Raw genomic sequence first — 26,067 nt, 5'->3', positions numbered from 1 at the left:
AAAACTAAAAAAAAAACCCGATCAACAGAGGCGGCACTTGCATTTTCCAAGCAGTGCGAATTTTTGGATAGAAATGCAAAATCTAGTTCATGGGGCTATCATGATAATCGAACGAAGTCTTGGGCTATTTAATAATGTCAATTGATAAGCGATGGTTTTTATTTTAAGTTATTTCATTAATTTGTTTATTGGCGTAATTTGTTATCGTCTGTTTTAGTTGGCTACCCCTTCAGCAGTTGTCCATACAATAAATAAATGGTACTTACACTTAGATTCTACAAAAAAAAGACAATAGCATATACAATAAAGCATGCTCGAAATTCTGGCATAAAATAAGCTATGAGGGTGGTGGTGGAGTTTTGCGGCTTATTCGATTGATTAATCGAGGGATGGGGCTTACTATTTGGGCGGTGGCCTCAGAGCCAAACTGGCTTCCAAGTCCTTGACCTCCGATGAGCGCAGTTGCTTCTTAATCGCCTCTTGTCTGGGATGAGCGACGCCCCCCCGCTTGCCGCGCTTTCCAGCTCCGGCCCCCGTGTTATTGCCTATTCCAGCCACGCCCCCCGACCCAGCGCCGCCTCCTGGTTGACCTCTGACCTTGTACGTGTGCTGATAGCCGTAGCCCTCGGGATTGTTGTTGAACTTCGGACTGTAGCTGTCGTATTCGAGACTCGGGTGCTTGTTGCTGTTGCTGTGCGAGTGGGCGTGGCCATGGGCGTGCTGGTGGGCGTGGCCGTGTGCGTGGGACAACCAGGAGTCATGATCATCCAGCAGGGTTTCCTTCTTCAGCACATAATGATAGGGATAGCCTTCTTCGTTGAGGATTAGTTTTGATTCATTCTCCCCCTCTGCCTCCGGCTCGGCAAAGTAACCGGAGGAGGAGTAGCCCTTGTAGTCTGGATGCAGTTCCCCGGACGACCCGGAAGCCTTGAGCTTGTGTCGATATTCCTGCAGAGCTGCCTCTTTACTTTTGTAGGGCAAGGCATTGATGTCATGATAGATTTCCGAATTGAAATACAACTTGTGCGGCTTGCCAGAGTTTGTAAGCCTCTCCTGATCTTCCCGAGAATCACGCTCCCTCTCCCTTTCCCTCTCCCTGTCCCTGTCCCTTTCCCTCTCCCGCTCGCGTTCCACTCGATCTGGAGTGGGAACTACGTGGGATAGATCGAATTCTTCGATGTTCTTGAGGGCCGCACCGTGGTCAAAGTGCTCGGCACTTTTCAGAGGCAAAGTGTAGGGCTTCGAAACCGTCTTCACCGTGGCCGTTTGTAGGGGAGCTCGGGTCTTGATCTTGTAAATAAACTCCACATTCGGACTCAGTTCGTCGACGGGCAAATCGGGTGCCTGATATGCCGTTTCCGTTTCGGACTGAAAGTGCTGAATGGGCTTTGAGTTCGTTATTGCCAATGAAGAGCCCCTCAGTTTTCCGGCTATTTGGTGGCTGTGGTGCTGTGGATGGAGCACCTGCTGCTGGTGGTGGTGCAACTGTTGTTGTTGTTGTTGTTTTGTCGTTGGTGGGACCGTATACTTGGGCCTTACTGTACTGCTGCTGTAGCGCTTCTCCTCCGAGTGCGAGTGCGACGATGGAATGGAACCGGAATGGAGACCAGATGAGAGTGTCTGCGACTTGTAGTAGGTCTTGGTGATCGACGGAGGCGGCGGTGGTGGTGGGGGCGTGGCCGTCTCTTGGGGCGTACTTATGATTTTACCTTCGGCCTCTAGTTCCTTCATGTACTTGATCACGGACTTTTCAATCTGTTTCATTATCTCCGATTTGGGAATTTCCGTGGAGGCAGAGACCCTGACTTTTTCCTCGGCCTCGGCCTCGAGATTTCTGTAAATTTGCGGCGGTTGATAGGGGGCGTAGTTGTTGTTGTAGTTATTGCTGTACTTGGGGCGATAGTGGCGTTCGATGTCTTGCTCTTGGGCCTGGACATGGGACTCGGCCTCGGTTGAGTGTTCATAGAGCTCATAGCTCCGGGTCACGGGTTCCTTTTCGTAGACTGGCGCAGGTGCTAAGGCGGGAGAAGACGGGGAAGAGGAGGACGACGATCCAGACGAGGATGGCGACGAGGGTCCCGAGGACAGGAGCAGGGCCTGCTGTTGCAGTTCCTTCTGCAATTGCATCTCCAGGATCTCTCTGTCCCTTCTCTGTTCCTGGTAACTTCTCTGGGTGGAAGGTTGCTGTTCCTTCTGCGCCTGGATGTGGTTGTTGTTAGGGTTCTGATTTTGGCTTTGACCTCGCAGCTGAGTCGGTGGCTGTTTGTAGGCCAACTTGATGGCATTGGCCACATACTCGGCTGCCGATTTGGAGTCCTCTAGGTTGACAGACGCTCCAGATCCGGATGCTGCAGTTGTGGTGCTCAGTATGAGCTTCGGATGCGATTCGTGCTCTGGGCGAACGAGATTTAATTCCACCTGGCCAAAGCTGTAATCTGGGAAGTATACAATGCATGTCGATTGCGGATTAGTGCCTACTTTTAGGCTCCTAAAAAATGTTTGCCAACCAAAATGCGACGCTTTATTACCTTTGCTGGGCGCCTCCTTTGATCTGCTTTGTATAACCGATCCCCGCCTGGAGTAACCACGATCGTCGGAGCCCCTACGACTAGCTGCCAGAGCCAGTTGATCGGGAAAGGCCTTCTCTCCAGTGTCTTCCAAGGAGGACACCGCTCCTGAACCTCCCGAACGACGGCGACTGTTCCCAGACGTGCCTGAGGTCACAGTCACGGCACTGCAAAGCGTCGACATCTGTTCAGAAAAATAAGAAAGAATCACAGCTATTTGAAAATGACAGAATCGGAGATTCGCATGGCTTACAACAAACCGTACAACGGGTAAAACTATAGGCCAAACAAGGAACCTTGGCCAACTGATGAGTGTGCTAGTTAAGCGAACTGCCTCAAATTAGCCTCTTCGTTTCAGACTCATTGGCTTGTGCCTACTTCGCAATTAAACTAATTAAACTCCGCCAATTCGCTTTCGCTTTCAAGGAGGACAAGAGAAAGAAAAGGAGAAGGAGGAGGCGGTTGGTAGTCAATTTCTGTATGATTGATTTGGCGGCGCTCAGTTGGCCAAGTTCAATGGACCGATTGCCAGTGGAGAGGGCAATGACACACCGGCATGTTAAGCCCGCAGCACGCAATTGGGAATCGCCAAATGGATCCTGTTCGATCGGAATGGGGAAAAGAATTCAACGATTATGTATCGAAAACGTAATTCTCAGGGATTCGGGGAATATCAAACCACCAAGTCGGGACATATTTTCCCAAAAAGGCTCATCTTTTTGGTCCATGTTTCAAAAATTTGGTGTTTTGTTCCGAAATGTAATTTTATCGGGATAAGCTTCAGCAGTTCATTACTCAATATTCAAATATTAATGATTTTGAAAAGTTTTTATTGAGTATTTTTAAATATTTTTTTCACTTCTTTTCGTTTTTTTATCGTTGCCGATAATTTTTTTCTCAAAACAATTTTCAGTTGATTAAATTTATCACTCTTCTTCACTGAATTGTTTAATTAAAAAAAAATAAATTTTAAAATCTTAAGAGTCTTTGAAAATGGGTTTTGTTTATCTAAGGGATATTTTTTCGAGTCCAACATTTCTGAATTTTCAAATACGTCACTACACTTTGGATCACTGGCCAACAAAAAAAAAAAGGTACTCCTCGTGAATCGACTTATCCGAATCCTTGGACGTCAGCGCACTACTTACGATGATCAGCAGACACAGGCACCATTGCCGCCGGCTGAGAATGTTTGCTCCCAACTGGACGAGGTGGTGCTCCTGGTATTGAAGATTACGGAATCGAGATGTGGGCGCTGACATCATGGCGCGCCGGAGTCTCAGCTGGGATTGTTAGCGGCCAGCTGTCGAGGCGAGGCTTTTATAATGATGCGGACCGCTGCAGCGGAAAATTTATGCGAATGTGCGCGCCAAAGAAAAGCGAGAAAAGTGCAAGTGCAAGCGAAGAGAGAGACAGGTGGAGATAGAGAAGGGGAGAAAGATCGCTTCACTTTCGATGACAATTCGAATCGTAATAAGCCATCGACGCACAACACGGCGTATGCGTGATAAGTTCGCCCATTATAAGTCGATAAGGTGCAACAGAGAAGGCGATAGGCCAGCACGAAAGAGAGAGGACAACGGGACAACTGGTTTATAGTTTTCAGTTTCTTGGCTTCAGTTTCGGCCTCTGTTTCAGCTGCCACTTTGATGGCCAATTAAGCCATAAGCTAAGCCAAACAATCCCCATTCCCCATACCACAGGCAGTTCAATGAAATGTTTGCCGGCACAGAGGGGTAATACCCGTAATTGACTTGTAAAATCCTCGCCACCGAAGGCATTTATTGGGTTAAACGACAAATAGTGGACAACGGGCAGTAGTCGCTAACCCACTCTACGTGGAGTCCGGAAAGCAGCAGGACAATCCACCTCAATAGACTCTTGCAAGCCCAATGACTCGGCAGACTTTGCACTTTAAAGGGAATCTTTAGCACCTTTTAAATTAATCTTTAAAAAAACCTATTAACACTGGATTTGATTTGATGAATTCTTAAATTTCCCCCATTTGCTGTATTCTCACAGTGTTTACATTGCGGGCAGTCGGTGGTTGGCAGCTCTTCACTTGGTGGTTGGCTTCATGGTCACTGATTCAGTGCATAATAATTAACAAGGAGCCCAGACAAATAGAGAAAAGTGTTCGCTGATTTATGATGATTTTACCGAGAGAGCAGCAGCATTTGCTGTTGCCGAAAACCAACAGCGCTGATTTCAATTTCGATAAAGAGATCCGGACTTGGAGAACTGGGAGTACGCCTTGGCATAACTTGCCAATTGGCATTTCATTGATTTCCCTTACGTGCTGGCCGGGGATTTCTTTATTGCGGGCTATGGCGCTGCCCCACAGGGCGTATGATTTATATTTTAATATTCTGCATGAGAAGCGAAAAACGAAACTGAAACTGAAACTGAAAATGAAACAATTGCCACATTTAACACTAACGATAATAGCCGTAATAATAAAAGCGAAACAACTTTGCAGCGGCTAAAGCAAAGCAAAACAAAGCTGGCAAAGCGTTTCGGCTCCTCCACATTTGTGCAGATCAACAACCTTGTCAGCAGTCGAGTGCGATTGCCATAGGTACATAGATATACATATAGCCATGGCTATCCATGCCCCGTTATGCGGCCAAAAACTGCACAAACTACCAAATCCACTGCCAGCTGCCAGCTTGCAAAGAAACAGCTGTGGCAGCCGCACCAGATGAACAGTAGTCTCAGTTCCAATTGATTTGCCAAGGATTGGGGTTTTAATTCAATTTGATCTACTTCAATCAAAGATTTAACTGCGGCATCTAATGTCTCGTAAATGTATTTAAGTTCTAAACATCTTCATACTTCGATCAGCATTTATTTATTTCTTTTACTTTTCCATTGCCTTTGCTGCACTGTGGTAGCTGCAACGCTTCGACAATGCTGAAAAATGTTATGTTTGTGGATCAGAGTTTTATATCTTTCATCTCCCACCTTGCCACACATTGTAAAGCTATTAGTTGTTTATAGCCGGAGCTGGTGTTTTCTTTTAAGGTGATTGGTTAGATCTGAAAACTGACCTCTTCTGCGGCTACAAAACGCAACGTTCTGGCCAGAGAGATTACAAATGACCTTACACGGCAACTAAAGTGACAGAAACCTGTTTTGGCTCGACTTAATCTACTGCACCAGTGATCTAATATAATATGCCACGATTTGCCGCCCCAACAAATCCAGTACTTTCACATGGCGGTCTCTTTCTTTTTGCCACATCCATCTTGCCACATGGATATTTACGTAAAGATTCGAGATACTACTGCCAAACAATTAGCATAATCAGCTGCCGCAATGGCTGGTAAATTGTGCCAATTTCTATAATTTTGAAATGCGGCAGCGCCTGTCGACTACTTTCCACTCAAATTAAAAAGCGGTCGGCAGCTTCCGCACTCACTGGCAGATTCGCATTTCCATTCGCCACTTGCATTTGCATTTGCATTCCCACTGCCGTTCGCAGTGGAATGGATCTTCCTCCTCCCATCGGGATGGTCATTTCGCACGGGGAATTCAGAAGTGCGCCGTCGATCACATTGTTTTGTTTGAACTTCTGGGAAGTCTTCCAATTTGCTTTCAAAGTAAGGCCATTCAGGTAATCAGGGTCTCTTCCCTGTCCGGAATCTTATCAATCATCCAGTACTTCCATTCGCTTTGCAGAAAAAGTGAAAAGCACCTGCTTAAAGATCTGAATAAACGATTGCTATGCCCCAACAATGGGTCCATAAAACGTCAGCTTCACCAGAAACCATTCCACAACAAGCAGATACAGTGTAGCACAGATCATATAAACTTATTTTGTGTATAATGATACTGTGCATTTGAGGTAAAGTCACACACCTAGAACTCTTGCCATGCTAACTACTTGATAGCGAATAGTTAACTCTTTGGAAAGGCGAAGGCTCACATCCTCGCAAATTTTCTCCGGGATTTTCCCCGCATTTTCCAATTGCGTGCCTGCCATCAATTCGGTGTATTTAATTTATCAAAAGTTTGCTGTAACACTCGTGGCAAAATCGTTCAGCTCTTAGTACTTCGGTTACGCGGGATTTGATGATATTTTTATGGCTTTGCTGCGTGACTTCCGTGAATTGGCCAAATATTCGAATAAAATAGAAAGACTAAGTTATTTGGTTTTCAAATTAATTTCTTTTCGGTTTAATCATACAAAAATACATGTACATAATATAGGTAAATCAAGAAGCACATTAAGACTAAATATTGCACACATGATCAGCAGCACATTTTCTTGGTTAACAATATAAACAACATAAAAAAAACGTCGTACGAAATAATGAAAAGCGAATGTGTCCCGGCGGCACATCTTCACTAAGAAAAGAAAACTATGCCTATCTTTAGGCGCCCTCTTTTCCGGCCAAAAGTATGCCTTGGCTGTGTAGCTTAGGGATTGCGGGTAGGTGTTGGATGAGATTTGGAGCTGGAGGATCACCCCGGGATCGTTCTGCTCCTCTAGCTTGGAATAAATATTAATGAGCGGATATCAGGCACAAGAAGCAACCACAAACTGTGTGTTAACAATACGAGTGAACGTGGGCATGGCACTCACTGGAATTTTACTGTCTTGCTGGACTTGATCCCCATATTCTTAATGTACGGATGTTTGAATTTGTTTTAAAGATGGCTTGTCTGGATATATACATAAAAAACGAGCGTAAGCGATTTCAAATATTCTAGAATTCTAAGGCATCCGAAATAACCTTTGATAAAATCGTTTGAAGATTGCCAAGTTCGAAAATTGGTTTAGTTCATCCAGGCAGAGACAGTGCGTTCTGTCAAATGAGTTTCCATGCCTTCGAACATCTGAAGATCTGAACATGTATCCAGACATCAGCCCTCGAGCAGCTGTGTCGTCTTGTATTCGACAGCCGAACCCATTTCAGCGCCCAGTTTCTCCCTCACATACTCCCTGATCTGTTGGAGTCCCTTGTCGCCCGAACTGGGCCCCACGTCCCCATCCGCGGGTTCAGGCATGGCCGCCCTTTTGCCCTGGCGCATCTTGATCGCATGGGCGTGGTAGTTGAAGGGGCGTTCGCCCTCCGACTGCTGCTGGTGCTCCTCGATGTTGGTGGACTGCTGTTGCTGTTGCTGCTGCTGCTGCTGCTGGTAGGGGTACGGATTGAAAATGACCTTGGTGTGGGTGGGTCGTGGGTTGTTTTCCGTTATGGGCAGGCTGTGGTCCGCTTCCGGTTCCTGTTCAGGACCACCTGAAGGACCCGTCGGTGGATCAGATTCTGGAACGTATATTGGCTGATGCTGCTGCTGCTGAAGATGATGATGGTGCTGCTGATGATGGTGCTGCTGTGGTTGCTGTGGCTCCGGTTCCGGTTCAGGTTGGGCCATTGCTATCAGATAGAGCTGAGGCTGCTGCTGCAAATGGGATTGCGGCTGTGCGTAGTAGAACTGTGTGGGCTGCTGGTAGTCCATGGGCGCGTAGTATTGTTGCGGCTCATATTGTTGCTGCTGCAGCTGTTGCTGGTGGCGACCCTTGTAGCTCTGGTAAACATCATCGATGGGTGCGTACTGGACGGGTGCCGGCGTGGGTGCCAGTTGGTGGGCGTAGCTTACTTCCTGGTGGTAGGTGGCCGGTTCTGGTGGTCCATATTGCTGCGAAGGTTCCACATGCTGATGCTGCTGTTGTTGTTGCTGCTGATCGGCCTCCTGGAGCAAGCTGAGGTACTGGGCCGCTCTGATCTCGAGATACTGCTGGAGAAGGGTCTGCAAATGGGCGGCGTACTTGGCGGGTCCAGGAATACGCAAGACAATGACAGGCTCCTGATATCCTCCGTGGCCACTGGAACCACCTGCACCACTGGGACTTTCCACTTCATCCTGGGGCAGATCAATCTGCGGCTGCTCGGGAGCAGTGTGCTGCGGTTGGGTTTCATAGCTGGTCTGGGGCTTAAGCTCGTATGAGTATGAAGGCTCAATGGTCACGCTGGTCACTTGCTCGTGATTGTGATGATGGTGCATTGCCGGCTGGTGTGGCTCCTCCTCCTCCGGATGTGGCTGTGGAAGGGCAAAGCCCGAGGGAATATCATGCTGTGAGTATGGATAGAACATGAACTTGGGCGGCGTGTAATCATAGCCAGGATGCGAGTAGCCGTATCTGTTTGAATATAGAAGTTATATGGGTTAATATCTAGTCATTCATAATGCTGTCATCCATGGTCTCACCCCAAATCCCCCTCGATGGTCCTCTTGCTGTTCTTGCCGCCGCTACTCGTGGAATTATCCCTCTCCACCTTGATCTTGATCTTGTCTCCGTGCAGCTTGAACTGCTTGTCCAGCTCCTTAATGAATTCCAGGTCATCCGCCGGCAGATTGCCAAATGTTTCGGTTAAGGCCGGTGCTTTCGTGGTGCTCTTGGTGGTTGCCGATGTGCCGATCTTCACGCGTGGCTTACTGGGCTTCAAAGTGGTTGCTCTGCTTATGGAAATCGGAACTGTGGTCGGCGTTTTTGTTGGTCGCTTCTTCAGGGTGGTAACCTTTTTGGGAAATCCATTGCCCTTTGAGCCACTCGCCTCTGACTGGCTCAAGCTGCTGGCCAAGCACACTATAGCACTAAGAGTGCCCTGTGAAATATAGTTAAGGTAAAATGTTTATCAATTTTATAGGACACTTATAAATTAAACTTAAGTTAGGAGTTCAAGCTTCCGAGTTGAAACGAAAAGGATCAATCGATCAAATTTAGCTCTTCAAGAATTTGTAACTATTCAAAAATGTTCCAAAGCTGGAAAGGCATTAGATTCGTTGTCGGAATCAACTCAAATCAAATTGTGAAAATTGTTGGTTTGTTTTGGCCCAATCTTGGTTCGGGCTCAAGGTAAGAGGCAAAGACAATAAAGGGTGACAAAGGGGGAGTTGGAAACAAAAGCTGCGGTCCATCTATCGCTCTCAATTTCGATCGTTAAGCCAATCGATGCACAACAGACGCTGAGAAGAGGTTTCACATTTGACATTTCATCATGCGAATTGGTGTTGTAATTGAATCTCGTTGTCTTTGAGTTCGTGTCTTGAGTCTTTTCATTTTAGCGCTTGTCCGCAGTTCGTGCCTTCAGTCATTTGATTCGCAAATGGTGGTAGATAACACTAATGGTTCGGTTTTCATCGATCAAATGATGATTATCTGGGTGACGATTATGGGTTACGGTCGCTAACTGTTACTGATACATGCGAATTATGGGTTATTTGCGCGAAAATGTTTTATTTAATCCAGTTTAGGCTAGGTACTTGTCATTACTGATCATTACTCTTTAATTTTATATTTCCGATTCAAATCGAATGAGCCCTGAAAGTAGCAACATAGTTTACTGACTTTGCATGCCATAATTGCAGCAAGCGCCTCTCCCATTTTTCCATGTGCAGCAATAATTTCGTACTTCGTTTGGTTAGTTAAGTTTTAATTGCACTTTGTGACTCGATTATCCAGTGAGTGAGTAAGTAAGTGATTGAGTGAGTGTGTGTGTTATGTTACCCGAAACTAGGACAGTGTGTCAAGTCATTTTAATAGTCGTTGTCGTCTCTTTACTGCTGGTTGCTTATGTAGCAGTTGTTATTTAGCCTAGCCGTTAAGCAGGAAGAGTTTTTTTTGGCATACTCGCCTTGCCACAAGACAGCCGCAACAGCGAATAGCTGCGGATTTTTGTCAAATGCTAGCATGAGCTGTGGGACCCGAAGAGCAAACCGCTTTTATGTAACCTCCAGCGCTCATACAGAAGGAGCAGAGCAGCAACTAGTTAGATCTGTCTTCGCATTGATTTATCTTTACCAATTATTTTCTGTAATACTTTAATTTAATTGCATCAAGTCCCGAAGTCGCCTTGCCTTTCACTTGCCGCACAAAGAATCGAACCGAGTGGCCGGGTTGGTGGGCGATTTTGCGCCAGAGATGAGATTCCCATTCCCGCATTGCAAATTACGAGCTACAAACAACAGCAAGTCGGGGCAAACGATCGTCACGCAACGCGTGCAAATTAGTCGGACTTGGATTTTTGCCCAGTTTGTGTGCAGCGGTGTGTTGGTTATTGTTTCACTTTCGTTGTTGCATCACCCGCAGCGGCAGCAGCAGCAGCCGTACACCAGCTGCTGCAACATCAAAGCCAAGCACAACAATAAAATGTAAATTAGACATCTACAGATTATCCTGCCAGTGGCTGAGTGGCGCCTTCTCCCCCATCGGATGGGGCGTAATAACTTTATGTAACCACACGAGTGGCGACTCCAGAAAACGAGTCTTTTCAGCACTGCGAAGGAAAAGACTACATCCAAAAATGTGGATAGACTAACAATATGTACGAATAATAATGAAATTCGTTTTAAATTCTTTGTTGACATAATTGAAAAGTGCCTCGACATTTAGGTACTTTAGTAAGTACTTTAGTTGTCACAAGACGATTTCTTTTATAAGTAATACAAATTGTGAAAAAATTCAAAATTTAATGTGAAGACACTTTACCACCTACCACCTCCTAATTTCGTTCAGTGTGCACATTTGCGTAAACGGATCTCTGCTGGCCACTTGGGCAATCGCCCGAGTTGTGATTCTACCGTCTTAGCGTCCAATTAGTGGACGATTGACGCAACTCAACCCCACTACTCCTCCATCGTGCTGCTTGATAGATGGATCTGGACACGGACTGGCAAAGTGGGCAAGGGCAGGGTCAGATAGCCGAGAGGCCGAAGGGCAGGAGTCAGTGGAGCGAGTGAAGAGGTCAAGATTATCGAGATATGGTGTTTAGCGGGAGTTGGGAGTTCATTGCATCGTACACCTGGTCGAGTTGGTTGAACTGCAACCACTTTCTAAGCCGGCTTGGTCAGCACTGCACCACTTGAATGCAAATTAATTTGTCAGCCGACGACTAGTTTTTATCCCGCACAAATTGCACAATTCGATTGGTGGGTGGGTCTAGTTTCCGGGTTTTCCAAAGGCGATTGTATAATCTTACTCCTACCAATATTACTCTTACCAATATTAACGCTAATCTCATGGCGATTCCAGGTATCAATGCGCATGCACAGCGACTTTTACACAAAATTTGATTTTGATTTTGACGTTATATGTTATATGAAATATTATATACACTTTTCAATACATTTGTGTCTTCGAGAACCACAAAAACAAAAAATACCAGGGGTACACGGCCGGGCTGTTGGTTTGGGTTATGTTGGTTATAGTGTCTATACGGATTTGGTTTTGATTTTCGTCTCAGACTCGTAGTCGGAATCGGAATCGGAGCGGTGCTAGCGTTCAAAAGTCGCGCCTCTTACTGCGGATGGCGCTGGCGATGCTCGCGGTTTTTATATCGCAAGCACAGCATAACAACTTGGTCTTCGGGTTGCATCAAGCTGGAATATCGGCTTCGGAGTTGGAGTTGAAGTTGAATTTTTGAAGCTGAAGCCAAAGCCAAAGGCGAAGGCGAAGGCGTATTGTGGACCGGGGATCGGGAAAAGAAGACCGAAGTTCAGCACCAATGACACCGCACGTAGCTGTGTGTGACTGAAGGTGTAGGTTGCCTGTGATTGCCGCAACTGTAAACAAAGTGCTGGAGTACTTTAGATGCTGGTCAGATACAGAGAGATAAAATGCGGAGAAAATAAGTTACGGAATTGGGAAGATGTAGTTTGAGGCACTGTAATACTAGTAGGGGAGATGTTACAGATGATGTGCCCGTTTAAATATTCCTGCCCACTTTGTTCATTAAATAGTTTCCATTGCCATCTAGGCGTAGAGCTTCCCGTGCTGAGAATCATAGCTGATCGACCTTGATGCGCCATGGGAGAGCAATCTTTCACAAAGGGCCATATATGTATATATATACTAGTTTAGTAGCTAACCAGATATGGAGGGAACTGGGAAACCTTTCCAATTTCTTTGGGGACAAAACGGCGTCGCTTTTGTCTTGGCTTTTCCAGTTCAAGTTCAAAGCCATAAAAATATTGGCGTAACTTTGGCTTGTGACAAAGGCCTGGACTTAAAAAAGTCCGATTCCGGGGCCTTTCATTTCGAGTGAATACGTTTTGGGTTCATTATTATTATTATTATTTCTGTATTTTGCTGGCCCGCATAAAGCCACAAACCAATCGAAACAGAAACTGAAATTTGCATGAAAACAATTGCAGAGCATCCCATCCAGATGGGAAAAAAAAGAGAGTGCCGGAGGTCCGCGAGTAGTGGCACTTTAATTGGCGCATTAAGTTGTTTTCGCTTGGGTTTGGCCTGGGATTTGGAGTGGCTTTTGGCTTTTGGCTTTGCCCAGCGCCAAAGGAGAAATGGCATAACAAGAGTGGCGTTTGTGTTCGGATCGTCGCTGGTGGGATTTGGTAATCCAAAAGACACAAGACACGACACTAAGCGGACCGAGATAACGATAAAAGGCAGCAGATAACTGAACACTGCAAGCTAAAACCCAAAAACATCATTCGCAATCACGAGGCGGCACTGTCGAAAGTGTTTTTGCCGCCTGGTGGTACCCTTGGGTTCGAAGTTTCGGGCGTTTCAGGGTCGTCGACAATCTCCGAAAGTGACATGATGAACTAACTCGTAGGACTTCCGCTGCGTTGAAGAAAGAATCGAAACATGTTTGTCCATTTAGCTTGAAATAGTTGATGTTCAATCGCTTGGACTCTCCTCCTTTAGGGTATCGCCTTGTCGGCTAAGTTGTCGATTAAGTTTCCATTGATGGGCGCGCATCGATAATACGCGATAATACGAATACGCAATTGAAATGCTGGTCAGCCCACCAGCCCGTTCGATGCTCTTTTGTGCTCGGGCACTCCGATCCACTCTATTCCGCCCAATTCCGATGCCAACAATGACCGGAGCGAATCGAAGCCGCGGCTAAGAAAACATTGCCAAACCAAGCGGCCGAACCTCAACCTTAGCTCGATTTCAACAATCCAACTAGCCATGTCTCATTGTTCAGAGGTGCAACAATGTCACTTAGTCAGCCGTCATAATGCGGCATTATGATTATTTATTGTGCCGGGCAAGTTCCATGATGATGAAGAGGCCTACGGATCGCATCGCACACAAAGCCAAGATCGAGAAGGCTGACCGTGGGCATCGTCCACAAAGCGCGACCCTTTCTTTATCAATTCGAATGCGTATTTACGATCGAGCTTACGATTTATTTTGGCTCGATCAACTGGAGCGTGCAGTGACCCCACGAGAAGGTCACTGGCTTCGTCTCAATGCAGTTCTCATTATGTGACAGAAACATCGAGATTTCATATGCTATTTCTCTCAGTGTGATCTTCGTCATCACCGGAATGAACGGCAGCCAGGAAATACCCTTTAAAGCAGGGCAGGGCTGCCCGTCAGCGGCATCATCATCATTATCATCCTTATTTTCCGTCTGTCGTCTGCATATTTAATGGGTGACAAACAATGCAGCAATTTTGTGCTTCATTAACAGCCATGAGATGGCCAAAAGAAGCGCAACACAGCGAAACAAAACGAAACGAAACTAAAAAAAAGGCAACGCAAACAACTGCCACAACTTGAAAATTGCAAGTTGCAACTGCAGCATCTTCGCTTCCTACTTGCATAAATCTCCACCTGTCCGTCTTTCAGTCTCGTGTCTTCTGTCTGCTGTCTCGTGGATTTCGAAGCCGCATCTCTGCATCTTCGCATCTCTGCATCTTCGCATCTTCGCATCTTCGCATCTCTGCATCTCTGCATCTCTGCATCTCTGCACACTGCCACACAAATCATAATTTTGTGGCCACTCCGAGTGGCATCGCACCGTAATTGTTTGTTATTGCTGGCTGTTTGGTTTATGGCCGCGATTACGTGAGCAAAACCTCTGTGGGAGAGTCCAAGGAATCGAATCGGTGGCTTTGGGGCTCAACTGGCTCATTGACAAAGTCACATATTGCACGTTTGATGCGATTGGCTTCGCTTTTGGCCCGCGATGGCCCGGCCTGGCCTGGCTTAAATGGCGAGCTGAAGAGTTCCAGAGCTGGGGATGCGGCTTGTTGCCCATGTGTATGCTGTTATGTGATCAGCGATTAACTTGATAACTTTAGGAGAAAACCAATTCCATTACGAGACTCACCTCTGAGGGTAATCGGTTCTAAACGTTCGAACCCGTAAAGCAACCAAAAGGCCCCATCATAAGGTTTACCCTGGCAAACAAAATACCATTTTATTTCTGCAGCAATAAATATTCGTATTTGTAGGTAAATTAAGAAACAAAAAATTAAATCGTACGCTAAGCCCGAACTCGAACTCTATGGTTCGGGTAAGGTTTCCTTGAGTTTGCCGGGCTGTCTCAGCGATTTTTTCACGATTCTCGACCGGTCCTCCTGGGAATCTCGCTTGTAGAGCCTCAAGTGCGCCGGAGCGGGATATGCGAGCGTTTGGCGTGCGATGGGAGTGAATCCTTGCTGCGGCTGGTGCTGTCTAATCAGGCGCAGTACCTCCCAGCTGGGAATGTACGAGTCGATCAGTGATTTCGAGGAGCGTCCAGCGAACAAATCGGGCGTGGGATCCGGCTGCGATGGCCGGAATGGCCTACTCCGCTCCGAACCCGGTCTCCGAGTGGTGAAGCTCACAAAGCTGGGGGGATACGGTAGCGGTACCCGTGGCCCATTCGCGTAATGCCGCTGGGGGGGCTGAGCGGGAGCGTAGGCGAACTGCTTGGACTGCTGGACCAGCAGGGGCTGAACCGGCAGCTTGTGGCTGGCAGCTCGGTTGCCCTGGCCGGTAAATCCGTATATGAACGGCGCTCGGGCATGGGGTGTCGGAAGGGGGCGTGGCACTGGAAGGGGCAGGGCATTACTGGTTACATATGGAATGGGGCGCAACCCTAGTTCCAAGTCGTAGGGAACTATGGGTTTGGCAAATCGAGTGGCAGAGGAGGCCACTGTCGTCGTCGCTGCCGAGGGCGTGGGAGTGGGCGTGGCAGCTGTGGGACCACTGGAAGAAACGAAGAGAAGCTGATTAGCGAACGGATTAAGTCCTTTAAATTACAGCAATCGTTTGCTTCATTTGTCGGAAGCTAATGCGGCTGTAAGTGAAATGCTGCCATTTTAACACTTTTAGCCACTAACTAACTAATTTGGCCATCCGAAGTTGGCTGAGAGCGATCATTGGGCCCAAAATAACGGCTCCTTTCCTTTTTCCTTTTCTATTGCCAATTTGCAATCTTCTCAAGCGGCAATTTACGTGTCAATCAAGAGCCTGATTGAGGTCTAGTTGCCTCAATCAGTGGGCCATTAAAGGGGCAACCATCCAGATCATCGGTCGGGTGTTAAGTGAACATTGTAATTGGCTGCAGTCTACGACTTTTATTTATGAATATTACTTTGAAGACAGTTCAATTCTCAATTCTTGAGCGTAGATTGTCGATGTTTACGAAATAAATTCTCGTACTATTCATTGCAATTGGAAAATTCAAATTTACAGCACTCCAAGGTTAACTAAATGGTTCTCTCCGCATCTTTCTTAAATGTGTTTTTCTCTTGTAATAATCGTTTCCTATTTATCCGATTCTGTCTTATGCTATTTATTTTTCGTAACAATTTCCAATCCCTAATTTGAACTTCAAAGCTTAGAGCTTTTCGCTTGGGAACTCGTTTTGGTCTCAGCTAAAACTTGGGCTTTTCCTTACCCAGGTTTAGGCCCAAAAAAGTTGTTTAAGCAAGCTTAAAAGCTCGCTTGTAGCCAATACTCACACATAGAGCACACCTGGCAGGTGGACAGGAAAGGCGTAGCCCGAACTCAGCTGCTGATGCTGCTGCTGCAGCTGACGCAGCTCCTCCAGTCGCCGATTACGCTCGAGATCCCGCTCGCGCTCCCGATCCCGTTGGGCAGCCTCCTGAATGTAGCTGGGCGGCAGACTGGCGGCCACATCCGGGTGCCATTCGTAGTGATTGGGCAAGAGTGGCGGCCGATTGAGGTCCAACTGCTGCAGGTGGTCCCGTTCCAAGTCGTCTAGGCGGAGTGGCAGTGGCGAAGTGTCGTCGTCGTAGCCAGAAGGTTGCAGGATGCCGTGGACATCGTTAATCAAAACGATGAATAGAAGAATCAGGTGGTGCAACACCTGCTGAAAGTAGGAGAAATACAAGAGGGGCAAACATTAGAAGGGCCCATATTAACAACATTATATCACAATCAATTATCAGCAAGTGTATTCGTGTGTATTTGCAAGTGTATTTGCAATTTTGGCTTCGGTGAAAGGTTTAGTTTTGGCGCCTTTCTCTAAACTGCGGACGGACGGGCACGCCCACCAGCGCCTATTGATGCGTTTAATTGCGTTCGACCACTTTTAATTTAGCTCGAAATTGCAAAAGGGCGGGTAGGGGATTTCCCAGTGCTTTTCTTTGTTTCTCGCAGCCTTGTTCGCATTCAAGAGGAACGGTCGGTCGGCCGATCAGCGGAATGTGGTCCGAGACAAATCGCGGTGTGAAATCTGGGCAGGCCAAGCCCCAGCGGTGGGTGTAACATCCCCTTTAGCCAATGTAGCCACTGTAGCCACTTCTTCACTTCGATTTGCACCTGCTGGCGAAGGCCGCACCACTGATAAGCCACTTGCAGAGCGGCCTTTCTAAACCGAAATCTGTAAATCGAAACTGCAAGCTCTGGCCAAGCAACTTACGACCATTTGTCACGCGATGAAGAAGCATTCCAGTTGATGTGGAAATACTTGCCGCTAAATGCTGCGCACTCTGCAAAACTAGTCGTAGTCACTAAGTCACATGCGTGGCCCAGTTTTAGCGGTCTTTGAAATTATTTTGGGTATTTTGGCGGCCCCGGGTCCGGCTAATGATCCCAACCAGGTCAGATGACATAAGACGCAAGATGCAAATGCAGCTTGATTGATGGCCTGAAGAAGCTAATGAAGTGCGCATCGTTAACACGCGTAATTTGCGCCCATCTTCCATGGAAACATGGACAAAAAGCGACCACACATAGTGTAAACAGGGGTGCAGAAAAAATCAAAGGAAAAATAAAATGAAAAAACCGAGCTTACGAGCATACGAAAAACTTAAGACACAAACTAGGCACAGGGCCAGCGAATGAATAAACTTCGATTAGGTCGGCTGATTGTTGCTTGCAGTTCAAGTCTATCGGGGGAAGGGCAATGTCAAATGTTTCAATAGCTAAAGAAGCTTAGACTTTTATTCGCTTCAAATCCTGCTTCAATGCCCTTTCAACTTGGTTTTCTCAATGCAAATGAACTTGACTCTCCCCTTTTTATGTACATATCTATTAATATGTCGCTTTTTATCCGGCCGACTACCTCACCCAACTTTCCACTCTTTTGTCCGACCCAATAATAATACCCTGGTGACATATCATACCATTAATCAATTCGCGGACCATGAAATTGTCTCAGCTGGGCTCATTAGAGATATTTTGCTTTCGAACAACTCAATCAACCGTTCTCCCTTTTTCGCTGTCTAAATATGAACTCGAGTAAAAGTGGACGTATATACATTTTTGCGTTTCCTTCTCACCACTGCTAATCTATTTTTCTGGCACTATGTGGTTAGTTTTCCAAATAGTTAATCCTCTCTGCAGCTAATATTTGATATTTGCTAGCTGCCTATAAATCATATTCTGTATACAATTCGCACAATAGAAATGTTCCTATCTTCTTTATGTTAAGGTACTATTGGCTCTGACCGTACTATGAATGTATTTATCTGCACGCTACTGATGTATCTTTTTGAGATACTATTCCTTTCGAGTCGGCCAAAAACGCACCATGATTACAGAATTCCGTTTATGGTCTCCTCCGATAATAACTTGTGGCAATGTTGATGCTTGACCGCCTTGATCCGGCTAAATGACGATGATCGCTCCTTGGAGGGAACCAGCACAGACAACATTCACCAGTTCGCACGTAACACACTCAGGTGCCCCAAAAAAAAAAAAAACAAAGTTAGCACTAAACTAAACTCGAGCCATGTCCAACAGTCAAAACTGAAAATGAAGTCGACAAATGGGAAGTGAAACCGAAAACTAAAACCGAACCGAGCGGGAGACGAACGCTGAGGCGACTGCAATGGCGCGAAGCTCTGACACGGCGTTTTATAGTAGTGGCGTCTAATTCTCTCTGGTCTCGGGCCTCGGATCTTGAAACTCAAAACTCCAAACCGAATCTCGAGTATCGGAACCAAATGGGCCGCATTTGTTGGCCAGCTAGAGATGCAGATGAGCGAAGGATGGAAAGATGAATAGATTGGATGGGGAGCACAAAGGCGGATTGGATCCGTTTAGAGCTGCGGCAATTAATTGAAAAGGAAAGTAAATAGCTGCAAGCTCGGCAACTCAAATTGAAATCATTTCAAACTCAATCAGCGGCAACAAAGCGAGCACCGCCCAGCAACAACAAAGGCTAATTTACGCGTTTTAAAGTGTTATAACAACGTCGGACAAGTGAAGCGCGCACCCCTTCGAAACAGCTATACAGCTTGTAAGTCATCTACATACATCTGGAGGAAAATACGACCATTAATCGAGCTTGAGCCGCGGACTCAAACTCAAAGTCAGACCATCGATAACCGCTCATTTCCGCAGCCAAAAATTTGTGGCAAGTGGCCATCCGACCCATCCAAATCCAACTCCCATTACAAGGGATTCACCGCCACGGGGCGTCCTCCACATTATCGAGAGCATATCATCTCGTCATCGTCGATGCATCGACGACATGTGGAATGGTCGGTGATTGAAAGTGAATTGTGGCACTCAGTGCGCAGTGGAATGCCTCTCAAATTGCGTTTAGTACCCTAACTGAAAAGGGTCGTCCAATGAGTATAACGCTTTTTAGGAATAACCGATAGAATTCCTCGCGTTCTATCAAAGTCGATCTATTCTATTCAGTCGAATGGTTAGCATGGTGCAAATTCTTCTGAATACTTTATTTCTATTTAATTTGTTATCGTAGAAGCGTTACATAGAAATCTCGCAAACCAGAAGTGTATGCCATTGTCGATGTTTCGCCGGGGGCAGGCCTTTGGTCATTTGCTCCACTTAATGCGGCAAGTGAAAGATGCTTTGGCCTGAGCGCCCCTTTACTTACTCCGCGACTGGGAATAGAGGCAATGATGGCCCAATTTCGATTTGAGCAAGTTAATTCCAAATAAATTTGTCAAATTGTGACAATTAGGAGTAGACAGACGAAATGGCTGGCAGCACTGACGCAACTCCAAGGTTTTGTGGCACGGCACACACGCTCCAACTAAACCATACTAGCCGTCTCTGTTCCGGTCGGGCGCGAAATAGTCTGTTTTGGTCACTTTCACGCAAATGAAAGAGAAACAAAAACAATGGCCTGCATTCTGCACAAGACCAAGACGACCTTCCAGCCTAAAAGGTGGAGGAGCACTCCTCGATTCGAGGCGTGTGTTTGTTTGCTCACTGTCCCCTGTTGGCGCTGTGCAAATAAACAGTCTAGATACGGTAACGTCTGGATTTCATTTGGGTTTATTTGGGTTTCGTTAGGTTGGTTGGTTGGGTCATCTTAGCACGGCGGTGTTTGGGTTGGTGTGAAAACGAAACGAAAGGTGGAAGCCCGCTGAAGAACGACACCAGTGACTCAGATAAAAGGGAGTTATGTAAATTGAATGGAAAGCAAACAGTTTTGCCATATGTGCTATATACTGCCCAAGCTTTTCCCATTATATTAATCGCGGCTCTTGAATTATGGGAAAACTAATGTCTATACTCACAAGATGGTAGGGTGGGTTATACTCGGATCGTATTGTGTAACATTTCAAGGTGGAAAGGCTTAGATTGAATTGAGTAGGATCTAGACTTGCATAAAATAATCACAGGCTCACTCTACATATATACATATAAGGCTTTATTCTGGAAGAGACAAAGAGGCTCAAACGTTGCGAGACTTTGGCGGTAGCTTACATCCTAAGACCTGGTCCTCAGGTACACATGTGGACCAATGGCGGAGGCGTCATGGCCTCCAGGCAGTCCCATCGAGGCGGCTGGCAAGTACTCGTTGAGATTAAGCGAGAACGAGGGCGGGAAGTGTTTGTCCTTGGCCTCGCGATTGATCCGATAGGTATTGCGGAAGGCGGCGGCTGGATTGATGGACCCACTGGCATAACCCTGGAGAGCTGCGTAATTGGGCGGTAGAGCACTCAAAACAGTGGCCGTTCGTCCTCCGAAGTCAGGCTGTGCGCCGGCGGAGATTGCTGGTGGAGATCCGGCGGCCGCTGCGGCAGCCGAGAGGTACGGCGAGATGGGCACTATGATCGGTCGGGTGGGAATCAGCTGAAGGTACTGAACCGAGTTTCCGGATCCATCCTGGATTGTCTGAGCCGGAAGATACTGCATGAGCATTGGAGTCGATGGTAAACTGGCCACACTTGGTGTTCCCGCCGTTTGCATGGGCGTGAAGTTGGTCTCCATCTCAGGCATCTTGTACGAGGGCTTGAATGCCGGATCCGTCTGTGATAGAATCTGGCCTTGAAGCTGATTTTGGACTTGAGCCTGGTTCTGGGCCATGTCGTAGCCACTGGCGTAGGCACTCAGCGAGTTCAGGTGGGCCTCCTGTTGTTGCTGCTGCTGCTGTTGCACCTGTGCCAGGCTATTCGGGGTCTTGGAACCCTTACTAGCTATCTCCGGACTCGAAACGGGGGAACCCTGAAGTAGGGGTATCACCAGGAGCTGCAGCAGGAACAGGTGGCAATGGATGTAAATGTGTCGGTGGCACAGCATCTACACGTAGCGAATAGGAGAAAAGTTAAGGGGTCGTGTTCATGAAATATATTTGCGATAACTTATTTTACTTGTTAACCCAATATCCTTTGGGATATTGCCCAAACCTGATAGCTTATTGCTTATACCCAAACCTGATTTTAAGGACGTCAAGTGCATCCGAAATAGAAACATTTGATCGTAAGCCGCACTTGTAACTGAACTATATCTGCTTAGCAGTTTAGTTAATTCTGCAACACGAAGGACAAATTTTTTTTGGGCACCTTTCGATTTTATTATAAGCACAGAAAAAAAAGGTATGCGTATTTCACCTCGCTGAATTTTTCCTGCGATTTGAGTTTGAATGCTGCTTGGGAGCGTGGAAAACACTTGCACTTTTCCTGGCGAGCGACGCGCTTTGATTAACACGGCTGCATTGCCAGCCAGGCTTTTATATCGCTCGACGACCCGTCCAATTTCCCGCAATTGGCAAAACGCTGCGGCTGCGACTGCAGTTTAGCCAGTGCGAAACACGGCAGCGCCAGCAAGCAACGGCATTTGGCTGGCACTGCCTTGGAAGCATTTCAGCGGCATTGTTGCGTGTGCCAGGCTCTTGCATGTTGCTAGTTGCCAGTTGCTATTTGCTAGTTGCCGTCGTGGTGTCCATCGCTTTTGGCTACGTTTCAAGTTCAAGTTTACAGCCATCGATCGCGCATCAGAGTAATGGTTTCGTTTTCGCTTTCGATCGACTTGCTTTGCTTCACTTTGAGCCGCTGCGTTCCGTCTTCCGAATCCGAAACCGAATCGGTTGTTTGGGGGCGTGTCGCTTTTGGATCTCGGATCGGTCCTCTTCCGCATTGCATATGGGCATGGCTACGGCTAACGGGCTTGCAAATCTTTTTCGAGGGGATAACAGCCCCCAGTGGTTGGTAGTTTGGCCGGTAGTTGCCCGCTTGAAATTATCTTCATGGATTCGGCCAGAAAGTGGGCTTGCGATTTAATAAATGTGCCATTTTTTGGGCTTATTATTTTTTAAAAGAAGCTGAAGGAAACTACGCTTTGAATCGAAATTTACTATTATGGTTATTCATAATTCGATTTGTGAAGCAGCCCATTGTGTCCCACTGTGCCCATTAAAACGCTTTTAGTATAATTTGAACCATAAATTTAGCTATTGACTGAGGTAGAGTGATATGGCTGTGGAAGTGGAATGGTCACCCCGCCGTCTCAGGTGGCAAAGCTCTGTGCGCTTCCCTGGGATTGGGTCGGCATTGGAGTGCCGGGCTCGAGGCTTCCGAAGATCAGCGCGGAGCAGCGGCGATGAAGGGTGCGACGCCAGTCGAGCATCCCGCAGCGGAGCTTCTGGGGCAACGCGGTGGCCCATAGGGAAAGCCACAAAAGACAGCCGCCGATCAGGCCGGTAGTCAGGCCCAAAGTCCAGTACTCGCAAGCCAGGAAGGTTTGCTCCTCGACGGCCAAGGCCTGGAGTATGCCCACAATGGCGCACTGGCAAAGGGACTCTATGCGATGCCACAGTTTGCTAAGCGTCAGATCCAGCACCAAACAGCAGACGCCTGTCTCGAGTAAGAGCGATGCCCAGGAGGACTCATTGCCGCGAAGGTTTCGATTCCCATTCCTGAACCGCTGATCGGCGGGCAGGGCACTTGGAAACATTCTCACGCCGTGAAGAAGAGTCACCACGCAGGCGGAGAAGAGCCAGGCGCCCAAGAGAGGAGCAGCGGAGCCGGGAGATTCGCGAAAGTAGTAGTAGTACGAGATGCCCAGCACCGAGTGAAGCAACACCGCCATGATCAAAGCCATGAGTCGAGCCATCTCCAGACGTCCTCCTAAGTACACTTCCAGTTTTACGGGAGTAAGTTCGGGCCAGGAAGCCGTCAACTGAATTATTCGACTGACTTTTAAAGCAGTAGTCACTACTTTTTTAACCCCGAACACCAGTGATACAAAAAGCAAGTTGTAAACTCGGTTAGAGCTGTTAAAGGCTATCTATCTTTCCAATGTATAGTTTATGAATTATGATTGATAAAGCATTCTTGCGGGGCAGAATGCCCCATCGGTAATGGCATCGGTTTCCTCTTTGTGTAATCACAGTCACTGTCCGCGTCACAGTTGAAGTCACAGACACCGCGCCAATGGCAATTATCACCACAAGTCAAACAGGCTTAGATGTCAAGGCCTTGTTTTCCTCATTTCCAGTGGGCTCATTACGTGAGGCAAGTGGAAATGGGAAATGCGCTCGATAGTCGTCAGCTTACTTTCATTTTTCTTCGGCCAAAGCTCTGCGGCTCCAACTTTTGGACTTTAAAGCTTCAGCATGATCATTGAGAAACTAATAGATAAGCTTTTCCAGATCTGTTCAAGTAATATGTACGTTGGTAAATGGACGTTGGGCATGGAATAAAATCTCTTAGTTACGCAAGCAATCGATTTATTAAAGCTTTAACAACTACTAAGCTGTTTCGGACAAAAGGTTCAGCTGAAGAGTAAATGCCTTCATGGTACCATACTGCAGCATACTGCGTGGGCATGCTGAGCTGCCACACTGAGCTGCAAATAGTCTTATAAAGCCGTGGATGCACTTGCTCCGCACTGTTCTCTGCCGACATGACGTCCCAATCCTGTTGATGCTGCTCCGCTTGCTCTGTCAGCAAGTCATAAATCTTCGGCTTCAACTGAACTTGATACATCAAAATGTTGGTCAAATTAAATTTCTTGCGCCTCGTCCTTTCCCGCACTACCCCGCCCCAACCCCGCCTGCTGCTCCTTGATTCTCCCAGGGATTTCACTAGGAGCAGCTGCCAAGTAATTCGTCAAGCTGCTTTGTCCTCCTCCAGCGGCTGTGCTTCTTATCTCATCTCTGGGTGAGCATTGTTGCTCCGCTCCTCTGTGCTGTGCTGTACTGTTCAACTGTCTGACTCCACCACCTACCAACCTATCAACCTACCCACCCACCTACCGACCTACCACCCCCATCCCTGTATCCCTGTATCGCCCCGTTTTGGCTGGCTTTCATGTCAACTGCATTTTTCTTTTGCTGTGTTGCTTGTTGTGTGCTGTGCGCTTTTTCACTGCTTTAAACCACTTAATGGGTTTTTTTATGTGGACCTGGCTTAGATGGAAAAGCGCAAGGAGTGGGAGGCGGCCTGGCGGTGCCTGGGGGCTATTCATGCTGCAGCTTTCTTGTAGCTTCATTCACAAAGACTTGCAATTCATCAAATCTCGTTAGCCTCGGCTTTTATAGAAAATCTGCAGCTGCTTTTGCTTTTGCTTCTGCTTTTCTTTTCGGGGTTTCGGGGAGCTGTGCTCCTCTCATTCATCTGCCACGCCCACGGACACGGAGTGGGCGTGGCCGAAGCTTCAGCACCGATTCGAATTCCCGTCCGCATCCGCTTTACCATTTCCAAACGGCATCCTATCCTCTGGGATCCTCTGTCCATATTGACTGGCAACGACTTTAAGGCAACTTTAGTTCCGCTCCCATGCGCTTAACTTTAAGGGCTTTACCTTCTCGTCTCTCGCTCGTCTAAATGAAAGTAAACCAAAGCTCTGCTAAGGAACAACAATAAACGAGTTGGCCAATGCATTTTTAATGCAACCAACCAACCAACCAACCACCCAACCACCTGTATAAATCCGTGAGGAGGAATGGGGATGCTCTCGAGGTTCTCTAGGTAGCCTCAAAAATGTTTCCAGCATTGGGGCACATGTGACCACCACTTTGCGATTAAAGAACCCTTTTGTGCTCCCTTCACAACTATTTTCTGGGATCAGCACTATGATTCGCCAACACTGAGAGGTTGAACATGTGGGTAAATAGAAATTTGTAAATACAAAGAAAATCAGTTATTCAACACTGGTCTGGTGTGGAACAAACACTGTTCGGATAATATATGTATTTGACCCAACTAGCAAACAACGCACTACCAATACTGTTTTGTCTGTTAGCCAAGTAATGGCAAAGCATTTGCGCCGCACTTAGGCTAAGTGGGAGAAGGCGAGCTCTTCGAGCAGGGAAGCAGCTGCTCCAGGGCACTTCCAGCCTGCCACCTTCAGCCTGCCACCTTCAGCCTGCCACCTTCAGCCTGCCAACTCAGCCTGCTCCTTCATTTGCTCCCTCTTGGCAAAGTGCCCCATATCACGCACAGGCAAACATTGCAAGGACCCCAAATGCATTCAATTAACAATTTCTCCGGCCCTAGACCTGGCACACAACTTTGCTGGCTGCTGGAACTGGGAACTAAAAAAGTGGGAACAGGAGGCGGTGGTGGCTTTTAATCAAAAACTTGCATTTGCCAAGTGGCAGGGCAACTTTTTGGGCCAAGTTTGTGCGGCGCCAGAAGTGGGTAAACTTCTCCAAATTGTGACGTCGACAAAAGTCAAATCGTGCCGACTCGCAGAACCCTGAAGGCCTCACATGTTCATTACGCTGCACGATTGCAATCAGGGGAATGTGTTTGGGGTGCGGAATTAAAAGATACCGTATTAGAAGTAGGTACTCACCATGATGCAATAATTTAAATTAATATTTTTTATATTATTTATATATCAACCCGCCCGCTTCTCGCTTCCAACATGATTGTATCTACATACGATCCAGATTGTTTCTAATGACATATGCATATGCGAGTGATTTACGAGTAAATACATTTGCTTGCATGCGTGTGAATTAGGGCTTCATTTATGAATCATAATGCAATCATTGATTACGATTCGTTACGCGTTGTGGCAGCAATCATTCTGGACGTTGCCAGTCAGCAAGTGAATGCCGTAAAT

General features: G+C 46.9%; 5 protein-coding genes across 9 annotated transcripts; all 5 read right to left on the bottom strand.

The window, feature by feature from the left end:
• Positions 1–166: 166 nt before the first annotated feature.
• On the bottom strand, positions 167–6,087 carry LOC6615953 (uncharacterized protein DDB_G0284459). Its single transcript, XM_002040284.2, has 4 exons — positions 5,989–6,087; positions 3,716–3,850; positions 2,529–2,751; positions 167–2,435 (listed from the first exon to the last, which is right to left on the bottom strand). The coding sequence occupies exons 1-4, from the start codon at positions 6,085–6,087 to the stop codon at positions 400–402; spliced, it is 2,493 nt and encodes an 830-aa protein (XP_002040320.2). The 3' UTR covers positions 167–399.
• Positions 6,088–6,717: 630 nt separating this feature from the next.
• Positions 6,718–11,886, bottom strand: LOC6615952 (putative uncharacterized protein DDB_G0268364). The gene is made up of 3 exons (XM_002040283.2): positions 11,576–11,886; positions 8,784–9,181; positions 6,718–8,715 (listed from the first exon to the last, which is right to left on the bottom strand). The coding sequence occupies exons 1-3, from the start codon at positions 11,594–11,596 to the stop codon at positions 7,437–7,439; spliced, it is 1,698 nt and encodes a 565-aa protein (XP_002040319.1). The 5' UTR covers positions 11,597–11,886; the 3' UTR covers positions 6,718–7,436.
• Positions 11,887–14,724: 2,838 nt separating this feature from the next.
• On the bottom strand, positions 14,725–18,816 carry LOC6615951. 3 transcript variants are annotated; one of them, XM_032726127.1, is made up of 3 exons: positions 18,322–18,816; positions 16,287–16,657; positions 14,725–15,528 (listed from the first exon to the last, which is right to left on the bottom strand). In XM_032726127.1, exons 1-3 carry the CDS (start codon positions 18,322–18,324, stop codon positions 14,841–14,843), a joined length of 1,062 nt encoding a protein of 353 aa, XP_032582018.1. In that variant the 5' UTR covers positions 18,325–18,816; the 3' UTR covers positions 14,725–14,840. The 3 variants fall into 3 exon arrangements, with proteins under 3 accessions (XP_032582018.1, XP_032582019.1, XP_032582017.1); XM_032726128.1 differs by having other exon boundaries at positions 16,287–16,654; positions 18,322–18,815; XM_032726126.1 differs by lacking the exon at positions 18,322–18,816 and adding an exon at positions 17,210–17,230.
• Positions 18,817–20,029: 1,213 nt separating this feature from the next.
• LOC116802070 lies at positions 20,030–21,707 on the bottom strand. Of its 3 annotated transcripts, none has more exons than XM_032725131.1 (2): positions 21,429–21,696; positions 20,030–21,294 (listed from the first exon to the last, which is right to left on the bottom strand). In XM_032725131.1, the coding sequence occupies exon 2, from the start codon at positions 21,292–21,294 to the stop codon at positions 20,482–20,484; it is 813 nt and encodes a 270-aa protein (XP_032581022.1). In that variant the 5' UTR covers positions 21,429–21,696; the 3' UTR covers positions 20,030–20,481. The 3 variants fall into 3 exon arrangements, with proteins under 3 accessions (XP_032581022.1, XP_032581021.1, XP_032581020.1); XM_032725130.1 differs by having other exon boundaries at positions 20,030–21,524; positions 21,606–21,689; XM_032725129.1 differs by having other exon boundaries at positions 20,031–21,294; positions 21,606–21,707.
• A 716-nt stretch (positions 21,708–22,423) lies between these two features.
• On the bottom strand, positions 22,424–23,210 carry LOC6615950. Its single transcript, XM_032725479.1, has one exon. It carries the CDS (start codon positions 23,104–23,106, stop codon positions 22,501–22,503), a length of 606 nt encoding a protein of 201 aa, XP_032581370.1. The 5' UTR covers positions 23,107–23,210; the 3' UTR covers positions 22,424–22,500.
• Between the last annotated feature and the right edge of the window lie 2,857 nt (positions 23,211–26,067).

Source organism: Drosophila sechellia, chromosome X (genome assembly GCF_004382195.2).
Source record: "Drosophila sechellia strain sech25 chromosome X, ASM438219v1, whole genome shotgun sequence".
NCBI classification, from domain to species: domain Eukaryota; kingdom Metazoa; phylum Arthropoda; class Insecta; order Diptera; family Drosophilidae; genus Drosophila; species Drosophila sechellia.
This window is presented reverse-complemented; position numbering and strand designations above follow the sequence as displayed.